The sequence below is a fragment of the Phoenix dactylifera genome, chromosome 1, assembly GCF_051530095.1.
Source record: "Phoenix dactylifera cultivar Ajwa chromosome 1, Ajwa_hap1_PhDact_Kaust_v1.1, whole genome shotgun sequence".
Classification (NCBI taxonomy): Eukaryota; Viridiplantae; Streptophyta; class Magnoliopsida; order Arecales; family Arecaceae; genus Phoenix; species Phoenix dactylifera.
The window spans coordinates 36299918-36320907 of record NC_143190.1 but is presented as its reverse complement, the minus strand read 5'-3'; the positions used below and the strand labels follow the sequence as shown (position 1 = coordinate 36320907).

At 39.9% G+C, this 20990-nt stretch overlaps 1 protein-coding gene across 3 annotated transcripts in view; it reads left to right on the top strand.

Moving 5' to 3' along the window:
• Window positions 1–3450: 3450 nt before the first annotated feature.
• Window positions 3451–20990, top strand: part of TOM1 (tobamovirus multiplication 1) — a 29767-nt gene continuing 12227 nt past the window's right edge. For 2 of the 3 annotated variants that reach the window (XR_606605.6, XM_089930639.1), the window contains exons 1-8: window positions 3587–3988; window positions 13624–13714; window positions 13823–13875; window positions 17190–17282; window positions 17392–17463; window positions 19910–19982; window positions 20072–20117; window positions 20208–20271. Coding sequence is in view for 2 of the 3 variants with exons in the window: in XM_089930639.1 (XP_089786765.1) it covers window positions 3845–3988; window positions 13624–13714; window positions 13823–13875; window positions 17190–17282; window positions 17392–17463; window positions 19910–19982; window positions 20072–20117; window positions 20208–20271 (636 nt within the window). In the remaining variant the exon portion in view is untranslated. Of the gene's footprint in view, window positions 3989–13623; window positions 13715–13822; window positions 13876–17189; window positions 17283–17391; window positions 17464–19909; window positions 19983–20071; window positions 20118–20207; window positions 20272–20990 lie in introns of all 3 variants that reach the window. The other variant, XM_008814212.6, reaches the window with a different exon arrangement.

Genomic DNA, 20990 nt, shown 5'->3' with positions numbered 1-20990 from the left:
TATGTTGATCTGTGAGACATGTTCATCATTGTATCATAATTCTTCTTCAAAAATATTGTTGGGGGGAAAACCCAAGTCGTGCCAGTCAGAAGGCGCTCGACCAAAGAGCGCCGACCAGAGAGGCGCTCGACCAAAGACGCCGACCAGAAAGGCGCTCGACCAGAAAGGCGCTCGACCAAAGAGCGCCGACCAGAGAGGCGCTCGACCAAAGAGCACCGACCAGCGGTCAACCAGAAAAATGCCCGACCCCATAACGAGATACCCCGCCAAGCAACCGGCTCGACTCGGCACCCGTGCCGAGCCCGTGCCTTAGCCAAATATCCAACCTCCGCCTAATCCTCTAGAGGATCTGACAACCAAATACACAACTCCACCGTACTCTGTTACCATCCTTAAGCCATTAAGGCACGTGATCTCCGCAGGCCTTCGGCACGCCTGACCATTAATGCGTATGACCTCAGCGGGCCTCCGACACGCTCAACCATTAAATGAACACGGCTCAAGATGATCTCCGGATCACTAGACTATCAAAGCGTATGGCTCTCCCTGATCACCGGTTCACTCCGCAATCAATGCACTTGCCATCTACGAACCCCAGGCCCACCACGGCCGGCGGTTCAACCACCCCAACGGGTCCGATCAACCATGACAGCTCCCTGACTCCGGTCTGATCCGGTCTTATTCTCTACAATGCCATTAATGAGCATGATCGTGCCCAATTATCACGAAAAAGACAAATTGCCCTGTCACCCCCAGGTAACATAATATCTTTCTATAAAAGAGAACCTAGGGGAAAAGAGAGAAAGGGGACAGAAACAAACATTCTTCACTTTTACTCCACTCACATACTAGCCCCCTCTGACTTAAGCTTCGGAGGGCCGGCGCCGGAAAACCCGGCTACCGGCTTTCTTGCAGGGTTCTCCAGGAGGACGTCATCAGCCGACGCACCGCCACCCACTGTCCCGGCAGCGGAGCCCCTCCCCTCTCGGTTCGCGGCCGCCCCCGGGTCCAATTTCCAGCAACAAATATCATGCTTGTTGCATCTAAATTAGGGTGTTTTCAGGACTGGGCCTATGTTCTCGTTCAGTTTTAGCCTACAAGCCTGACTTGTATCACGCCTAAGGATCATGCCAGGACCGAGCTTGATAGGAGCCTGGGCATTTGCTTCAGCCAAGCCAAAATCACAGTAACAGTAAAATTTGAGAGTTTACGAGAGAGACATGTTGATTTGTTTCTTGGACAATAAAAAAAAAAAAGAATTCGTTTTGATCTTTGCTACTAAATATATTAATAGCTGAAACTGTTTTGTCCACAGTAATATTTTCAGTACTTTAGTACACTATTTGTCTGCATTTGATTGGATACAGAACATGGAAAAAATCCTAAAATGCCATGCCAAAACCTAAAAAGCGGAACAGAAAAAAAAAATGCAAGGATTCGGAAATATTTTTTTCTCACCAAATTTTTTTATAAAGCTGATACATACCTTGAAAAGATAATATTTAGTTGATTATAAAAAATAGCATATTTCAGAATGGTCAAGCTCTTAGTGAAGAAAAAACACATTATTTTATTCTATTTAAAATCTTAAGTATATTTTTGGAAAAAAAAATCTCAATTTTCAGCCAATAAAATTTAGACATTTTTATGTCTCATATTAATTTTTCTTTTCAATAAAATATAAATTTTTATTTTTATATAAAATTTATTTTTTATCTATTTTTTGAAAACTTTAATACTCTATATATATATATATATATATATATATATGAAAACCCAGCCATTCTCTCTCTTCTCTTCCAGCCTGAGAGACGTATAAACCCAGCCTTTCATAGCACTGTTTTGCAAGTGGAATCTCAAAAGAAAACAAGACGGACAGGAGCCGTTGGATCGGGATAATTCTCGGCACATGATCTCTTTAATACCTGCAGCACGGGATACTGCGGCGCGGTGGACCCCACGAGCAAATCTCACGTGCATCTCTTGTTACATACGGAGGTCAGCGGCTCTGGTTGGTCTGGAGACGCACGCCCAGCGTGACCGGTTAGGTGTGGTCACCTTCCGACTCCCGTGAGACTGGGAGAGTCCTTGAATGGTCAGTGTCCCCTCCTCAAACCTAAAATCCAGTCGAACGCGCTCTAACTAAAGAGAGGTGGAAATTCTGTTCTGAGGGATTCTTAACAAGCTGAGGGCGATTCTGATGCTCCTGCGGAGCCGATACCAAAATGACTTGAATAAATCCTCTATGGTGTCCTGGTAAATTTCAGCATCACCCAGAAGATTTGGAGTCCTTCCCGAATGCTCCGCCGCTGGTGTTTGTATCAAAATTTGCCCAAACTCCATACAGATATCATACTAGCACAGTATCAGAACTGTTGCTGGAAATTGACCCGGGGGCGGCCGTGAACCGAGAGGGGAGGAGCTCCGCTGCCGGGACAGTGAGTGGCGGTGTGTCGGCTGGTGGCGTCCTCCTGGAGAATGCTGCAAGAAAGCCGGTGGCCGGATTCCCCGGCGCCGGCCCTCCGAAGCTTAAGTCAGAGGGGGCTAGTATGTGAGTGGAGTAAAAGTGAAGAATGTTTGTTTCTGTCCCCTTTCTCTCTTTTCCCCTAGGTTCTCTTTTATAGAAAGATATTATGTTACCTGGGGGTGACAGGGCAATTTGTCTTTTTCGTGATAATTGGGCACGATCATGCTCATTAATGGCATTGTAGAGAATAAGACCGGATCAGACCGGAGTCAGCGAACTGTCATGGTTGATCGGACCTGTTGGAGTGGTTGAACCGCCGGCCGTGGTGGGCCTGGGGTTCGTAGATGGCAAGTGCATTGATTGCTGAGTGAACCGGTGATCAGGGAGAGCCATACGCTTTGATGGTCCAGTGATCCGGAGATCATCTTGAGCCGTGTTTATTTAATGGTTGAGGGCATCGGAGGCCCGCAGGGGTTATACGCATTAATGATAGGGCGTGCTGAAGGCCTGCGGAGGTCACGTGCCTTAATGGCTGAAGGATGGTAACAGAGTACGGTGGAGCCATGTATTTGGTTGTCAGATCCTCTAGAGGATTAGGTGGAGGTTGGATATCTGGCTAAGGCACGGGCTCGGCACGGGTGCCGAGCCGAGCCGGTTGTTTGGCGGGGTGTCTCGTCGTGGGGTCGGATGTTTTTCTGGTTGACCGCTGGTCGGTGCTTCCTGGCCGAGCGCCTTTCTGGTCGGCGCTTCCTGGCCGAACGCCTTTCTGGTCGGCGCTTCCTGGCCGAGCGCCTTCGGACTGGCACGACTTGGGTTTTCCCCCCAACAAGAACGATATAGTATAAATTTTTTTTGATATACCGAATGTTAGTACGTCATCTATATCGGACCATCGGTCAGAAAAGAATTCTCTCCAAGGCGACCAAAATGACCCTTTCAAAATGCCTAAAATCTATAGAAGAACCTCCAAGAAACCAAGAACCGGGAAGCAAAGGGCAATAAAGAATGCTGTCCCAAATTATTTAAATTAGTGGCAATATCGTATAATTCTGGGGTTGATAGATTATTAACTTTCCTCCTCCCTGTATATATATATCTACATTATTGGTCACCAAACAAATCCACACAAAAGTTTCCCTGCTCCTTTTGTTCCCTCGCGAATCCATCCTCGCACACCAAGCGGACGCAAGAAATAAATACAGAAAGAAAGAAAGAACGCGAGGGGAAGAGAGAGGGCGTGGGGTCGATCCACCTTTCCCCATCTTTCCGTCTATTTATTTGTTACTTCTCTTTTCTTTGTTGGTTTTCTAGAGAAGCTTCTCTCTTCCTCTTCTTCTTGAACCCTCGCTGTTAGGGTTTAGGGACGAGAAGAAAGAGATGGGGAGCTCTCTAGAAGCCTCCGGATTGGCGCTCGCTGCCTTTTCCGATTGGTGGACGGAGATCAACGAGTCGCCGCAGTGGCAGGACGGGGTGTTCTACTTCCTCTGCGCCGCCTATGCCCTCGTCTCCGCCGTCGCTCTGGTCTAATCTCCCTTTCCTTTTCTGTTTTTCTATCTATTTATACGTTATGATTTTATTCTTTGTTGTTATCGTGGCTTGAGCTATTTCTTGATCAGAAATTTAAGGACTTGGAGAGAGAGCTCCCCTTTACATCCCATCTTCTTGGTTCTGAGGGGTTATAGACAACTATTAGTTTAATGTTGAGATGACAAATTAGTGATCTCGGATGCTGTTGATATACGTACTGTCAAAAATCTTTTGTTTTTGGGGGCAAGAAAGGAAGTTTTGTTGAATTCTCAAGTTTCTGACTGTTTTGTGTATACCGTTTTTTTTTTTCACAACTGTCTTTCAAGTGTAATGATCTTCTATGAGTGCACGACCTATGCAAAGGCTTATTTGGATTGTCTTTTATCTTTATTGTTTATGTCCATACCATCTAAATGAACATCCAATCACCCTATTTTCGGTTCGTGCAACTTCTGTGCCCTTGAAGGATATTTCCTTCTTATTTAGGGTAAAAACTGTCTTTTAATCTTTGTATTCAAAGGTTTCTTGTTCTTTCAACTAAAGACATGGAGTACCAGCATCAATCTCCAATCATGATCAATATTCTCCTCCACCATCATGGCTCATATTTCTCCTCAGTCTCTCTTGCTGTCATTTCATTATTCGAGCGTAATTAATCCATCGTGGTGGTGTGGACTCCAGCGATAAGTAGTGGATTGCATTTCACTGGTTACTTGATTGGTTCATTTAACAATGTTTAGGTGAAGTGGGGTGAATATTTTTTTCCGCATTTTTTTTCATTAGATGGTAGTAGAGGAAGCTATTTAGGAGAGAGCAGCAGCTTGAGAAATAAGTTGTGTGAAAATCTGCTAGGATTGTAAAGATCATCACCTTTGTCATTTGTATTTCCTATGACCTACCAACATACCATGGAAATGATGAGGTCCACAAAATCTTGAATGATGGACCCTGGATGCTTGAAGAAAGTTTAAAAGATTTACTTATATTTATTAAGCAATGATATCATTAAAAGTATTAAAGAGGTTTATTATATTGATGGTTTCCATGTCTCGTTGGTACTCATGTCAGTTTATGTGTAGTTTTGTACATTGTAGAGCTGTAGGCAAGTTCGGCATCACGAAGAACGGGAAATCTATGTGCAATATCGGTTTCTATATTACATGAATGATATGTAAAATATAACAAATATGATCTTCCCCTTAAATCTGAAGAGGTTTTGGAGGCTAGGGTTCTTCAAATATGAAATGAATTAAGAATCAAATGAAAGCCTCGAGATTTGTAAAATGCAGGGTACTAGAAGCACTTCTATTCTTGTGGGCTATTGATGCGGGATGAATGCGAGGGATTTAAACATAAGGATTATCAGTAAGTTATGTTGATTAACTAGCCTAATAGCAGCAGGAAATTCAGTCACATATGGGATAAGAAAACATTAACATGAGCATAGTAATTTCAAGACTAGTTACCCGCATGTACTAATTCATTTAGGACTTAGAAGAATGGACCGTTGTGGTTGAGAAACCACTTGATTAGGACACTTCTTTCAATAAATCAGACCTAGAGTTAAGGTTTACCAAACATTGAACTTCTGGAATTTTTTTTTGGAGGAGGATCCTTGATCTCACTCTCGAAGGTTGATGATTAGATGACCAAGCTTCATTTTTCGTTGCAACAGGGCCCTTTTGCTATTGGTTTGGAAGGATAATTGACCCAATGACATGGAGTACTTTAAGGACTTGCAAAGAAACAGGGATTAGAACTTTGGCGTAAGAAGGGAATGGAAATCACAAAAGAAAAAGGAGGCAAGAGGAGGTAGGGCAATGGTGGATGTGGTAGTGGCTTTAGGGCCTCACGCCCAACCTGGAACAAGGGCCTCGCACCCAACCTTCTCTCAAGGTGACGAAGCAAGATTGCTAAGGAAGAAAGAAGCACTTTTTATTCATTCATCAATTAACATTACAAGATGTCATGAGGAGGTATTTATAGACTTTTCTCATGATTTGAAATTTAAACACATAATGAATGGCGCCCCACATTTGAAGGCTTGATTGCTAGAGAAAAGGAAGGAAAGTTGGCCAGCTTTAAGGGGAAGGTTTGAAGAGTTGTTGACTCCCATTTGAAATTTTCTTGCATTTGAATTGTAGCCGACCTCTTGGACTTTGAATTTGGGTGACGTGTCAACTTGTATAAGGTGGCGTCCCAATAGGTGGCACATAGCATGTTGCATAGGAATTGGTTCTTCTGATGAGGTGGCGTGACGTTGCATTGGTTCCTTTGATGAGATGGCATGATGTGGTCGGCTCCTTATGCTTGACTTCATCCTGGTTGGCGTGCTTCCATTGGTTGGAGTAGTGGTGAGGTGGCTAGCTGATGTTGATGTGGATGCCGAGGTGGTGCTCCAAGGGTGTGCAAAGGTGGTGGCAGAAACCTGACTTGGCTTGCTTTCTGACTCAATGATTTTATTTACAGGACTCGATCAAATTTAAATTAGCCACAGTGACCTTGAGTTAATTGATTGGAGTCTTTTACGGATTCTGGTGCCCGAACCAATTCTCCCGGGGTGGGAAGAATTCGACTCTGTCGAACAGGGGTTGGTTTGGCTGTGGTACTTTTCTAGTAGATCTGGGTTGAGTCTCTGTAGGTCCTCTCGAGTAATCCATGAATCATCAGATTCTGGTCGACCCTCCCAGTGAACCAAATAGCGTTGGTACCCTTTGTTCCGGGTGGTGATAGCTTGATCATCCAAGACATGTTCAACCCTATCTCTCGGTTCTGGAAATGTGGCTGGAGGGCACTCAGGTGTGGGTTCACTCTCAATGGGAACATGATCAAAAGGTTCACTAGGTATCAATGTTGGTCCCTTATACTCTATAAGGTCTGAGATGTTGAAGGTCGAGCTAATACCAAAATCAAGGGGTAAGTCAACCACATAAGCGTTAGGTTCAATTTTCTTTAGTATCCTAAATGGACCTACACTGCGGGCATGCAATTTTTTCATAGTTCTCGGGGGAAACCTTTCAGGTTTTAGTCTAATCATTACATAGTCTCCTTCAATAAATTCCTTAGCCCGTTTGTGACGATTAGCTGCTTGCGCATAAGCTTTGTTACTCATGTCAATTTTCTTACTGATTTCCTTATGTAAATCCCTGACATGTTGTGCATATGATTCTGCTGTCTCTGAGACTCGTGCATGTGATAGTAATGGAATAAGATCTACAGGTTTCCTAGGTTTATATCCATGGACAATCTCAAAAGGACTCTTTCCTGTGGATCTATTGACTGAGCTGTTATAAGCGAATTCAGCGCGTGATAATAGGAGATCCCAGTTTCCTAGGGTGTCACCGACAAGGCATCTCAATAAGTTTCCTAGACTCCGATTAACGACTTCGGTCTGACCATCAGTTTGAGGGTGGTAGGCAGTGGAGAATTTGAGTTTGGTTCCTAGCATATGCCAAAGGGTCTTCCAGAAATAGCTAGTGAACTTAATGTCTCTATCTGATACGATGGTCTTGGGTAAACCATGTAGCCTAACCACTTCATTTAGAAAAAGTTTAGCTATTTTTGAGGCATCATAAGTCTGGGAACAAGGTATGAAGTGTGCCATTTTGGAGAATCGGTCTACCACGACATATACTGAATCATGTTTTCTCAGGGTTTTGGGTAATCCTAACACAAAGTCCATGCTAATATCTTGCCAAGGGCATTCGGGGACTGGTAGGGGAGTGTATAGACCGGTGTTTTGTCGTTGTTGCTTTGCTGTGGTGCAGGTTCGACATCGGGCTACTATTTGGGCAACGTTTTTCTTTAGACCTGGCCAAAAGAACTGGTCTTCGACTTCTAAGATGGTTTTGTTCCTACCAAAATGACCAGCTAGGTCTCCTGCGTGGATTTTCCAAACTAGAAAGTCTCAGGTGGAGGTGCGGGGAATGCACAACTTATTTTCTTTGAAGAGGAATCCATCGTGAATGGTAAAATCGGGAAATTGGCTCGAGGGTCCTTGACGGATTGATTGGTAGGTTTGCTTAAAGTCGGGGCAATGTTCATACTCCTCCTTGAGCCTTTCAAAACCTATGGCTTCGGTACTAACAGAAGTGAGGAGCATAGATCGTCTACTAAGGGCATCGGCAACACGATTTTCTTTTCCAGCCTTATGTTTCAGGACGAAGGTATAGGCCTGGATGTACTCTACCCATTTCGCATGTCTAGGGTTCAACTTTTTCTGAGAGTTGAGGAAACGTAGGGCTTCATGATCGGAGTATAGGACAAACTCTAGTGGCAGAAGGTAGTGTCTCCAGTACCTTAGGGCTTGGACCACTGCATACAACTCTCTATCGTAGGTAGAATACCTTAGCTTGGCGTCGTTTAATTTCTCACTAAAGAATGCTACTGGGTGGTTTTCTGACTTAGAACGCCTCCAATCTCGACTCCTGATGCGTCACAGGCAACCTCGAAAACTTTGGAAAAGTCGGGTAATATCAATATAGGTGCTTGTGTCATCTTGTCTTTAATCTCTCTAAAGGCTTTCTCAGCTGCCTTGGTCCACTCAAAATTTTCTCTCTTAAGGCAATCAGTAATGAGGGCGACAATTGTGCTGAATCCTCTAATGAATCTCCTGTAGAATGTGGCTAGACCATGAAAGCTACGAACGTCATGAATGTTTTTAGGTACTGGCCACTCAACTATGGATTTGACTTTTTCAGGATTGGCAGATACTCCTTCAGTGGTCACGACAAATCCTAAAAAGATAATCCTAGGTGTCATGAATTCACATTTCTTTCGATTAGCATAGAGGCTATCTTGTCTAAGTGATTGACAAACTTGTCTAAGGTGATTCAAGTGGTCATCTTTTGTCTTGCTATATATGAAAATGTCATCAAAATAGACTACTACAAACTTTCCAATGAATGTCCTTAAAATTTGGGTCATGATCCTCATAAAGGTACTAGGTGCGTTGGATAAACCGAAAGGCATCACTACCCATTCAAATAAGCCGTCTTTAGTCTTAAAGGCAGTTTTCCATTCATCCCCCGGCCTAATTCTTACTTGATGATAGCCACTCTTAAGATCGATTTTGGAGAATATCGTGGCTCCGGCCATCATATCTAACATGTCGTCTAGATGGGGAATAGGAAAACGGTATTTGACGGTAATCTTATTGATGGCACGACTATCTACACACATTCTCCAAGTGCCATCTTTCTTAGGGGTCAGAAGGGCAGGTACTGCACAAGGACTTAAACTCTCCCTAATGAATCTTTTCCTAAGTAACTCGCCAACTTGCTTTTGCAATTCTTGGTGCTCCGAAGGATTCATCCTATAATGGGGTAGATTGGGCAAGGTGGCTCCTGGAACTAGGTCTATGGCATGCTGAATGTCCCTTAAAGGTGGTAGGTTGTCAGGAAGGTCTTTAGGAAATACAGCTTTGAACTCTTCTAAGATTTCAACCACTTCTTGAGGGTGTGCTACTGGAATTTGGTATTGGGTCTCCTTAACAGTCAACATCCAAATTGGTGAACCCTTATTGATCTCTTGCTCTAATTCCTTAGCATTGATTAGGTTCAATCTAGGTTTCGTTTCCTTCAGACTACTACTAGCTCCCCTCTTAACGTTGTCCTTAGGTGGGGTAGGGTGAACTACAATTTTCTTTCCATTATGATTGAAGGAACATGAATTTGATCGTCCAAACAGGGTAGCATCATGATCGTATAGCCATGGTCTGCCTAGGATAATGCTACTTACTCCCATAGGAAGGACATCACACCATACCTTCTCCTGATAGGATTGGAATTGTATCTGGACTTGGCATCTAAGTTTAATGGGTAGTGAGGTCGAATTTATCCAAGATACTTTAGAGGGATGGGGATGGGGTACGGTAGGCAACCTTAAACTCTTGATGGTGTTGGTTGATATGGCATTGACACAACTTCCACTATTTAAGATGATTTTGCAGGCTTTTTCTCCTATTTTGATAAAGGTTTGTAGGATGTTGGTCCTACGCCAATCTTCTTGTTCTTTAGCCTGGGTCAATATACATCTCACAACTCCTAGAAATTCAGACGTCTCAATGATTTCTTCCTCTTCTTCATATTCATCTACCAAATTGGTCTCTGCTTCGTAGACTTCTTCTCCATAATTCTCTAGGGTCTCAGGATCTTCTTCTTCTACTTCTCCTATGTGTAACGCTCTAGTGGGGCATTAGCTTGCATAATGTCCTATTTTATGACACCTAAAACAAGGGACATTGTTTTCCTTTCTACCTTCAGGGGCTTTTCCTTTGTCGTCCCTACGAGCCTGTGGAGTGATAGGATTGGGTATGTGTAATGGGTTTGAACTTGGGTTTGGCCTGCTTCCAGGGTTGCTAATCCTATTGGGTTCAGGTCGTCGAAAAATGGGTCCCTTCTGGAATCGTTCGCAGTCTCTGGCAATCTGGTAGGCTTGGTCTAAATCATGAATTTCCCTTAAGAACAATTCCCTTTGAATGTCCTCCTTAAGACCAGCTCTAAACCTAGATAGGGTTACAGCTTCTGACTCAACTATGTTGCACCTCATAGCGAACTCATCAAATTTGGCAATGTACTCAGATACAGTTTTTCCTCCTTGATTTAATCTTTGCCATTGATCTAGTAATCTCTGTTCGTAGGATAATGGGACGTATTTCTCTCTTAGCTTAATTTTCATCTGTCTCCATGTATTGATAGGTAGTTCTTCTCTTTGCCTAGTGATCCTCTCAATATTTTCCCAGTATAACCTTGCATGTCGTGTCAACCTAAGCTTGGCAAATTTGAATTTTCTTTCTTCCGACATTTCATACCACTCAAAATATTGATCCATGTCATTTTCCCAATCAATGTATACCTTAGGGTCTAGACTTCCTTCGAAGGAGGGTGCATCAAGTCTGATACTTCTAAGGGCTCGTTCATCCTGGTCTACATGATCCTGATGTGGTCGTCGCTGATTATGTTCAGGAGTGAAAAGGTGGCGATGGGGTTGGGGTGTCAATTCAGGTTCCACGTGGGTCTGTTGATTTTCCTCTAGGGTTCCTAGCCTCTCCTCAACTTGATCAAACCTATTGTTCAATTGTTTGAACTGCTCAGTCATAGTCCTTAGGATGGTCTCAAGATTGGGGTCCATGGCTTCAATGGGTTGTGTATGTGATGGGTTGTATGGTGATCCTGATCTAGTTGTCATACAAGGCTCAAGACAAAACAAAATGACTAGCCTATGCTAGGGTTTGCTAAATCTAAATCAAAAACTTATCTAATCAAAATTGGTTCACCACTTGCCCAGGCCAGTTGGACCAAGAGTTCGTGTAACCGCCATTAACCATACTTAGCTGACACCAACCGCTTAACGGGGCTGGGCAGATAAGATGGTAGCCACGACCCTGATCGAAACTTTTCTAGATAGCAAGGAATTAGCCAAATTCAATTAGCCTAAAGACTCGTTGTGGTTTCTAAGTTAAGTTGGCTCGTTGAGTTTTAAATTAGGCTTGGGTTCTAGATTTATGAGGGTGGTTGTTTTGGGCTAAGGAAAGGTGATGAAATCCTTCCCTTATGTTGCAATTAGAGTGCCCTTAATATGATTTATGATGGATGCAACTATTTTAAATGTCCACACAAGTTGAGATTTAAAATTTCAAATTTCAAATTTCGAATTTAAACTTTTGAATTTTGAATTTCAGATTTGAATTTTAGTTTTCAGCTTTTGAATTTCAAATTTCAAATTTCAATTTTAAATTTCAAATTTAAATTTTGAATCTCAAATTTTTTTTTGGTTTCAATTTAAGTTCCCACTTTTAATTTTGAATTTTGAATTTCAAATTTGGATTTCAGATCTAATGTTTCAAAATTTCAAGTTTTGAAATTCGAATGCAAAATTCATATTGAAAATTTCAGATTTGGAAATTTTAGATTTGGAAATTTCAGATTTGGAGCCCAAACCTAGAATTTCAAATTTAACTTTAAAATTATTAACTTCAAATCCTAAATTTGTGGAGATCAGATCTCAACTTTAATAACTAAAATTCGGAATTAAAATTTGAAATATTCAGATTTAATTCATAAACTTAATAAGGCATGCAAACTAGGATTTTGGCATCAATGGACTTCAGGAAAGTGCAGAAATTTCAGCAAGTGCAGAATTTCAGCATAATCAATGTGCGTGTCCTAATTAACCATGCTCTGATACCAAAAATGATGCGGGATGAATGCGAGGGATTTAAACATAAGGATTATCAGTAAGTTATGTTGATTAACTAGCCTAATAGCAGCAGGAAATTCAGTCACATATGGGATAAGAAAACATTAACATGAGCATAGTAATTTCAAGACTAGTTACCCGCATGTACTAATTCATTTAGGACTTAGAAGAATGGACCGTTGTGGTTGAGAAACCACTTGATTAGGACACTTCCTTCAATAAATCAGACCTAAAGTTGAGGTTTACCAAACATTGAACTTCTGGAATTTTTTTTTGGAGGAGGATCCTTGATCTCACTCTCGAAGGTTGATGATTGGATGACCAAGCTTCATCTTCCGTTGCAACAGGGCCCTTTTGCTATTGGTTTGGAAGGATAATTGACCCAATGACATGGAGTACTTTAAAGACCTGCAAAGAAACAGGGATTAGAACTTTGGCGTAAGAGGGGAATGGAAATCACAAAAGAAAAAGGAGGCGAGAGGAGGTAGGGCAATGGTGGATGTGGTAGTGGCTTTAGGGCCTCACGCCCAACCTGGAACAAGGGCCTCATGCCCAACCTTCTCTCAAGGTGACGAAGCAAGATTGCTAAGGAAGAAAGAAGCACTTTTTATTCATTCATCAATTAACATTACAAGATGTCATGAGGAGGTATTTATAGACTTTCCTCATGATTTGAAATTTAAACACATAATGAATGGCGCCCCACATTTGAAGGCTTGATTGCTAGAGAAAAGGAAGGAAAGTTGGCCAGCTTTAAGGGGAAGGTTTGAAGAGTTGTTGACTCCCATTTGAAATTTTCTTGCATTTGAATTGTGGCCGACCTCTTGGACTTTGAATTTGGGTGACGTGTCAACTTGTATGAGGTGGCGTCCCAATAGGTGGCACATAGCATGTTGCATAGGAATTGGTTCTTCTGATGAGGTGGCGTAATGTTGCATTGGTTCCTTTGATGAGATAGCATGATGTGGTCGGCTCCTTATGCTTGACTTCATCCTGGTTGGCGTGCTTCCATTGTTGGAGTAGTGGTGAGGTGGCTAGCTGATGTTGATGTGGATGCCGAGGTGGTGCTCCAAGGGTGTGCAAAGGCGGTGGTAGAAACCTGACTTGGCTTGCTTTCTGACTCAATGATTTTATTTACAGGACTCGATCAAATTTAAATTAGCCACAGTGACCTTGAGTTAATTGATTGGAGTCTTTTCCAGATTCTGGTGCCCGCACCAGCTATTTCTAATTATTCTGCATTTACAAATTTAATACAATAATGCCTGTCATAATCTGATTTTATTTTGCCCGTTTGAGTGTTTAATTCAATTACCTATTTACTATAGATGCATATTCTCTTAATCACATGAAAAAGCTTTTCTTTTTCTTTTTTTGCTGAACTTGCTTTTTGTGGAATATTGAGTTTATGACCTCGTTATAATTTGCAGATACAACTTATTCGAATACAGCTACGAGTACCTGAATATGGTTGGACAACTCAGAAGGTTTTCCATCTTATGAATTTTATTGTAAATGGAGGTGATTTGGCTTCTCTCTTTGTGTGGATGTGCGTGTGGTGTGTGTGTCTATCTCTCCCTCTTGTTTTTGCTTTGCATTTCAATTACTAATTGTGGGTTTCTGTTTCAGCACGTGCTGTTGTGTTTGGATTTCACTCACAAGTTTTTCTTTTCAAACCAAAAGTAAGTATGCGGTCTCCATGCACTATTTACAATTGTTGTGCAATCATTTTTTGAAGTTTGGTTGAAGACACTGAATATCTTTGCCTATAGAAGTAGCCAAGTTTACTAGTACAAGTTGAAAGCAAGTGTTTGTTATACAGAGTGAGCAAAATTTTGCATGTAGGATTGCATCTTTTCGCTTTGTTGATACATTTAAGAAGTTTTATAGTATAAAGGAAAATATGAATATTAGAATGGAGAGATTTTTCAAGAATTACTTTGTAAGAGTGGTAAAGAAATACCTAACAAAGGAGTTATGCTGCCATCCCATTAATGTTCCAATTTGAGAAATTGTACTTCTATTTGATATATGCATTATTAATACATCAAGGGAGTTTCATCCAAAGATTCGATGGAGAGTTAATTTGGATCCACGAGGCATAGTAAGTTTGAGGATGATGTTGTCTACCTATTTCCCTTCTAGCCAGGTGGATTTCCACATTTTGTGTGGTAAACTTATTTGTCCATGTTTCTCTCTCCATCTGTTTTATGCTTTTCTTGCAATATTGTTCGTTCTTTTGTGAGATGATCCTTGCAATCGCTTCGCTTCTACTTGATTCCTAGCTAGAACATTGAGCCTTCATCAATGCCAATTTTTTTTGCGATCTTAATGATTGATTTTCTACTGTTGGCTTTTGCATCATTTTTGATGTTCATTTTGTCTCTTGCTAAAGTTATCATAATCATCTAGCCTTTCCCCAACTATTTGCTGTTGGCTTCATCTCTTGCTAAAGAAGTAAAAATGTTCTCTCACACCACGGCATGTAATGTGAATATCATTTAGTTGCTCATATTATCAAAAAGGTTTTCTTGCATTATCATCTATTTTCTGATTAAGATCCCATTTACATGCTTCCAGGTCCCTTTTCATGGTAAAAAGAGTGCTATCCAGCTGGCAAAAAATCTAGTCTGTCATGCATGAGTCTAGCATGTTGGAATCAGTTATTACTTCATCTGATAAACCCACTTCCCCAACCCATCCTACTGAGCAACTAGGGCTAATTCAAAAGAATTATATCAACTCATTAACTAATTTCCCAGAAGAAAACCTTTTAATCTACTACAGCCAGATCAAGTTCAAGAGAGGGGGAGGGGTGCTAATATGGACTGGTGTAAGTGGAATATAATCTTTTAACACACGCTGACACTCATTTATTTCATCTTATAATATATTATGAAGAATTATGGCCTAATGTATATGTATGTAGTTGTAACGTTCTCCCTGATAGTGGATTTGTTGCATTACTACAAAATTGCAACACTAGCTTCTCAAGTTTGCATTGCCAAATACTGATAAATGCTTCATGATGCCAAAATTCGATAAATCTTCTTCTTGATGGTAGTAGTAAGTCATTTCCCAAAATTTAGAAGTGCAAATATGTAAGCAAATGGAAATGAACCTTTTATACATAAATATTTTTGAAAATTGTCTGGTCCCTACTTTGAGGTAGCAAGAATCACAAAATAGACTTCTCTTTAGTACACTTTTGTTAATAAAGGATGTCCATATATTCTAACAAAAAAACCTCTAAAAACAAATTAGCTTTCCATCTTGACCTGACATCAGACATCCATTCAGCTTCAAACTATCATGAACCTCCCAACATCAAACTTTTTCTCTAATTTGTTTCTTTGGTTGCCACACCGTCGAGAAGGGGGCCAGCCACAAGCAAGGTGAACCTCTCGGAGCGAGAAGAACTAAGGTGCCCAAGTACAAACTCCGAGCACTTAAAAAAAGATCAAAACTTATTCACTTGAGCATGGATACTTTCTTCTTCTCATCTATTGGTTTCATGACTTCTACAATGGCCCTCTATTGATATCTTATTTCTCTCGCATTAGCAACAGTGATTTGCATTCTTCTAAACATTCAACCTTATGCTTTTTTTGCCCCCTTAAAATTTTGATTTTCCTGATGTTTCTCACTTTATTTTAGTGTTAAAACGTTGCTATACTCTACTTGTTTTTCAATATTTCTAAAGGCAGATTCATCCGTGTTGCCGCACTCCTGAATATTACTACCTCACTTCATTTATTCTCTATTTGCTTTCCCACTTCATCTTTGATACCCATCTATTTACAAAATCCTCCAAAATTTAGAATGTTAAAGTCTCTTCCAAGATTTGCCGTCTCGGTACTGAACCCCATATCGGTACCATCTTATTATAGTATCGGTATGCATCACAGTACAAGATGGTAAGGTGTATTGAGTATCAATACAGTACGAGTGCATACCGGTTCGGTATCGGTATGGCACGGTTCACTTGGTACGGTATAGTACCGACTGGTATGGCAAACATTGGTCTCTTCTATCAACTTCCATCTCGGTTTTCCACTGTCCAAGCATATGACTACCACACAATCGAACCCAACCCCCTGGCCCACCACTTTTTGTACTTTCTACTTGGACCTCTAATTTATTCATGTGATGGTTGTACCAAGACTTTGGTTTAAAGATGAGGCAAATACTCCGGTCCATGCTTATGTCACAGGCACAGAAAGATGATGATCTTGAGGTGAATGTATAACTAGATTAGAACGGGGTGTCTAAATTAAGGAAAGTAAGGATGGTTTCATCATGTCAGAAAACAGCCATCATGAGGAATAACTTTAGAAGGTCTGAAAAGATGAAAGGATGCCTAAATCCCTACCCAATTTTTGAATCTGAAGGTCGCTGTTTCTCATAGTGCTGAAGGTACCAAATAATTGCAATGGAGAAAGATCGGAATTTTAAGATATTTGCTATGACTTTTCTTTCCAAGTCAAGTTATGCGAAAAGGTACCATTAATGGTGTGAATTGAAACTAATATCTTAAAATTTGCATGATAGTTTGATTGGCTTAGTCAAGTCCTGCAATCACTGCTGTTCTGGTTTTGTTAATCAGTGAATAGTGACTTGGAGAAATTTCTAGACACAATTTTGTGATATATGGCTTCTTATGTTAAGTGGTAAATGTGAAAAATTATTAATGGCATGGATTGTGACTAATCGATCATATACATTTGCTTGATAGTCATGCTGGCTTAGCTATGCCTAGAAACTGATGTAGTTACTTTTTTGTTGATCTGCAAGTAATATTTACTGTAAATATAATAAATTTTATGATGTCTAACAGAACATTCTAACGCAGAGAAGTTACTGGTCAATTTCTTTGCTTATTTGTTTTTCTAATTGGTATCTCTTCATGATTGAAATTCTTTGATGGATTTGATTTGTGGTACAATGGCTTGAGGCTTGGATAACTGATGCAACAATCAATATTTTCTTGTACCAGGTATTTGCTTTAGCACTATTAGACCTTCCTGGGTTATTATTTTTCTCTACGTACACGCTGCTTGTTCTATTCTGGGCAGAGATATATCATCAGGCAAGTTTGCTGGGTATGTCTTGCTTATGTGCATGAATATGTGTTTCCTCTTATAATGTCTAACTTGCTATTTTATATTACTTTTGCTTCTCTTTTGAATTGCTTGCAGGCAAGGAGTCTTCCAACAGACAAGCTAAGGACTGTTTACATCTCTGTTAATAGTGTGATTTATATAATTCAGGTGTGTTTTTTGTCAAATAAGGTTTTATATATTCTCTTTGCATGAAATTTTTCTTAGTGACAACTAACTGACTAGTGTTCTATTAAGGGATTTATAGATATCCTGATCTAATAAAATATGGTAGACCATAGACTGTATTTAAAGTACGACAAGATGTATACAAGGTGATACATAACTTCGGACGATGTATCTGTTTATATCCAGAGGCATTTCAAGACCTGGAATATAATTATCGATCTTCTTGGAGAACATATGAAGGATGTGGATGAATTATGAGAGATCCTTTTAGGAGTTCTAAATTCCGAATAAGATGCAGAAGGAGTACTTCCAGTGCATTTTTTTAAGTAGGGCGTGGACTGTGGACCATGCTTTCAGATGCTGGCTTGTGCTATGAGAATATTGGCAGCTGGCAAGGATCAGCATGGCAGATATTTTTTTCTACTTCAAGAAAAGAGCTTCTTCAATCCAACATGGCATGGCATTCCTCTTCTTCTTCCTCTTTGAGCATGGCATGGCATTCTTCTTCTTCTTGCTTTTGCAGGGAATGGCATCCAACATGGCATGGCATTGTACATGCCATGCCAGACACCGGCACTTAAATCCTTAGTATATATAATCCTCGCCTGGGAAACAAATGTCTCTAATCCCCTCAGTTAGTGACTCACGACAATCAAATTTTACATACCTCCTTTTTTTTCTTCTTTATGAATTTATTTTCAGCTATTCCATCATTGTATTGATCCTATGTGATATAGGACCGAAATCAGTGAAGTAATTTATAGGTATGCTGATTTTGTGTTGTAGCAAAGTCAGAAGCATCTGTTGAGGTAAAATTGAAAAGGGAGGCTGACCAAGTAATTGCGGGGACTGCAGGCTGGTGCTGCTTTTTAGAGTTGTTTTATGTCTTACACAAGAAGCATGTTTTGTAGAAAAGTTGACCCTTGTTGTGAGGAAGATATTGATTCCCAATTATTCTCCTGGATACAAAATCATTTCCTAAATTGTAAATCAAATCAAATCAGAACTCGATTTTAAATCAGTAGATTTATCTGTTTTGTTTACTTCAATGTTATCAGTTGTTAATTTTCTTAATTCATTAAAAATATGGTTTAACCAAATAATTGAACGCTTTGTCTTTCTATAACCATTAAATAATCCTTGTATTTTTAAGAAAAAAAATATAAATGAAGACAGAGTTTTCTATGACAACTTGAAAGAGTAAGTCTAGTAGCTTTTGGAATCCAGCTTTCATTTGTCGCCACTACAAATAATTTAATTTCAGACTTCTGAGAATTGCTCAATCTGTAGTGCTTTATTACCCATGTGGATTGTATAAGGAAACACAAAATGCAGGTTGTAAGTGGCAAGATTTTTTACAGCAATTCTTGATAATTAGGAATCCTGTGTTACATTAAGGTAGTAACAGAAGTTAGAGCACCGGCATAAAAAAAATGCAGAGCTAATTTTGTGAGTGGATCTTGGAAAATATATCCATGATGCTCTTAACTGGGAATAGCTGGCAAGAGGTAGATAGTAAAAGAAGATAGGCAAATGCAGTGGTCTTCCATGTGTCACAAGTATATAATTGGCAGATGGTGTTGTGAAGCTACTGAAGAAGTTATGTTGACACAACGTAAGTTGCATAGAGTGGCAGTATGGCTTGCTGGTCTTTTCTGAACAGCGAGAAATATTTTCAGTCAGTTGTGCTCCTGTGTAACTTTATCTTCATGCCCGACACACCAAGTACATATTACTCACGGACTTACTTTTATACCCCACCCAACAACCAGGTTGCATGGATGGCTCTGGTGGGAGTGAGCAGCTTTTTTTTTTTCTTCTCATTTTCTTTTCCAGAAGAAACGTGGTGAAGCAGCACTATGGCTAGTTTCTTATTTTAATAGGCTTTTCACTGAGAAAGAATTTACACTTAGGTATCCATTGGCCTGAAACTGCCATGTGTCTCTTGGGTTCCACCAAGATCGCATATTAACTTTTCTTTTTGGACAGAAGCTTCATTTGAAACCGCTCTTCTTACTCTAGGCTGGCAATTAGGGGATGACAAAATTGTACTAGGTAAACTATGACATAATCGTGGTAGGTAAGCTGAAAGTTTGGCTCCTACGAATATTTGAAACATGAACTTTCACCTAAAAAGTCTTGCTTGTTGGGAACTGATCTGCTACTTGTTGTTGGTTATATGTCAATATGATACTACTATAAGTTGATAATCTAAAATACGATTGCTGAAACTGAACAACTTTTAATTATTGCATGGTTCTTTTAGCTCAAATATGCAACACTAAGACCTAATGGTTGCTATTTCCTGGCTATTAAGTGCTTTTTGCTGACCGTTTTAGCAGATTGTCACAAGTAATTTGTTACTCTAAGTTATGTACTGCATTGTTGCAAGTTATTTTAGTGCTCATGGAAATTACGTTTGGGTCAGGTTGGTATATGGATATACCTCTGGATAAATGACAATAGTGTTGTGGAGTTAATTGGAAAGATCTTCATAGTAGGTAATTTATAATTGCAATCTCAATTTCACTTGGTTGAATATTAACTAAATGTTGATATGCCTTTTTATGGTTTGCTTATGTAATTTCAGTGGTATCATTTATTGCTGCGCTTGGATTCTTACTGTATGGAGGAAGGTAAATTGTTCGTGTCAATTTCTTATTTTTGCCTTGATATCTTTGTCTTCTGCAGTCTTTTTTCATGATAATATCTGAATCTGTTCATAGGCTATTTTTCATGCTGAGGCGTTTCCCTATTGAATCAAAAGGGAGAAGAAAGAAGCTTCATGAGGTCGGCTCTTCTCTTATAAGTTAATGAGTGAAGTTCATCAAGGCTTTCTAGATATCATGACATCTAAATACTGATATAAACGAATGAACCAGATAATGGTCATGTTTATTCATGTATCTGTATTTATACATTTCTCTCTGTTCTTATCTCTCCATATGGACGCCTGTATGTGCACACATATCCACAAAGAAGAGTGAGGGAGTCCAACCAGTGGGACTGGAATCAAAATCTTTTCAGAAATCATATCTGAATTGAAGATCTGCAGTGCCCAGTACTGAGACATTTAAAGTTGTCTAGAAAACCAAAAATCAGATGTTTAAGTGGCTGCCTACCTATGCATCAAATAAACACAAAGTAAGCATATAGATTTGATTGATGATCTAGAAGCAGCCGAACCTGTTAAACTTAGGTTCATACATTTCATTCTATTATTGAAAATTAAATGATTTATTCATCATACATAATAATTCTCAGAAATATTGTCTATAAGCACTTCTGATTTTTCATGTTTCAGATCATTGTGCAGGGTTTGGATGATTAACTTACATGCAAACATACACGCTCTTAAATAGTTGCAAAAATGATATAAACAAATAAAAGGAAACAAGTAGATAAAATACTCGTAGCATAGTTTGCCAACGAAAGCACTTGAGTGAAAAAATTTCTTTTTTTCTTTTTTTGCATAGGTAAAATGATTTTTCTATTTTTATATACTATCT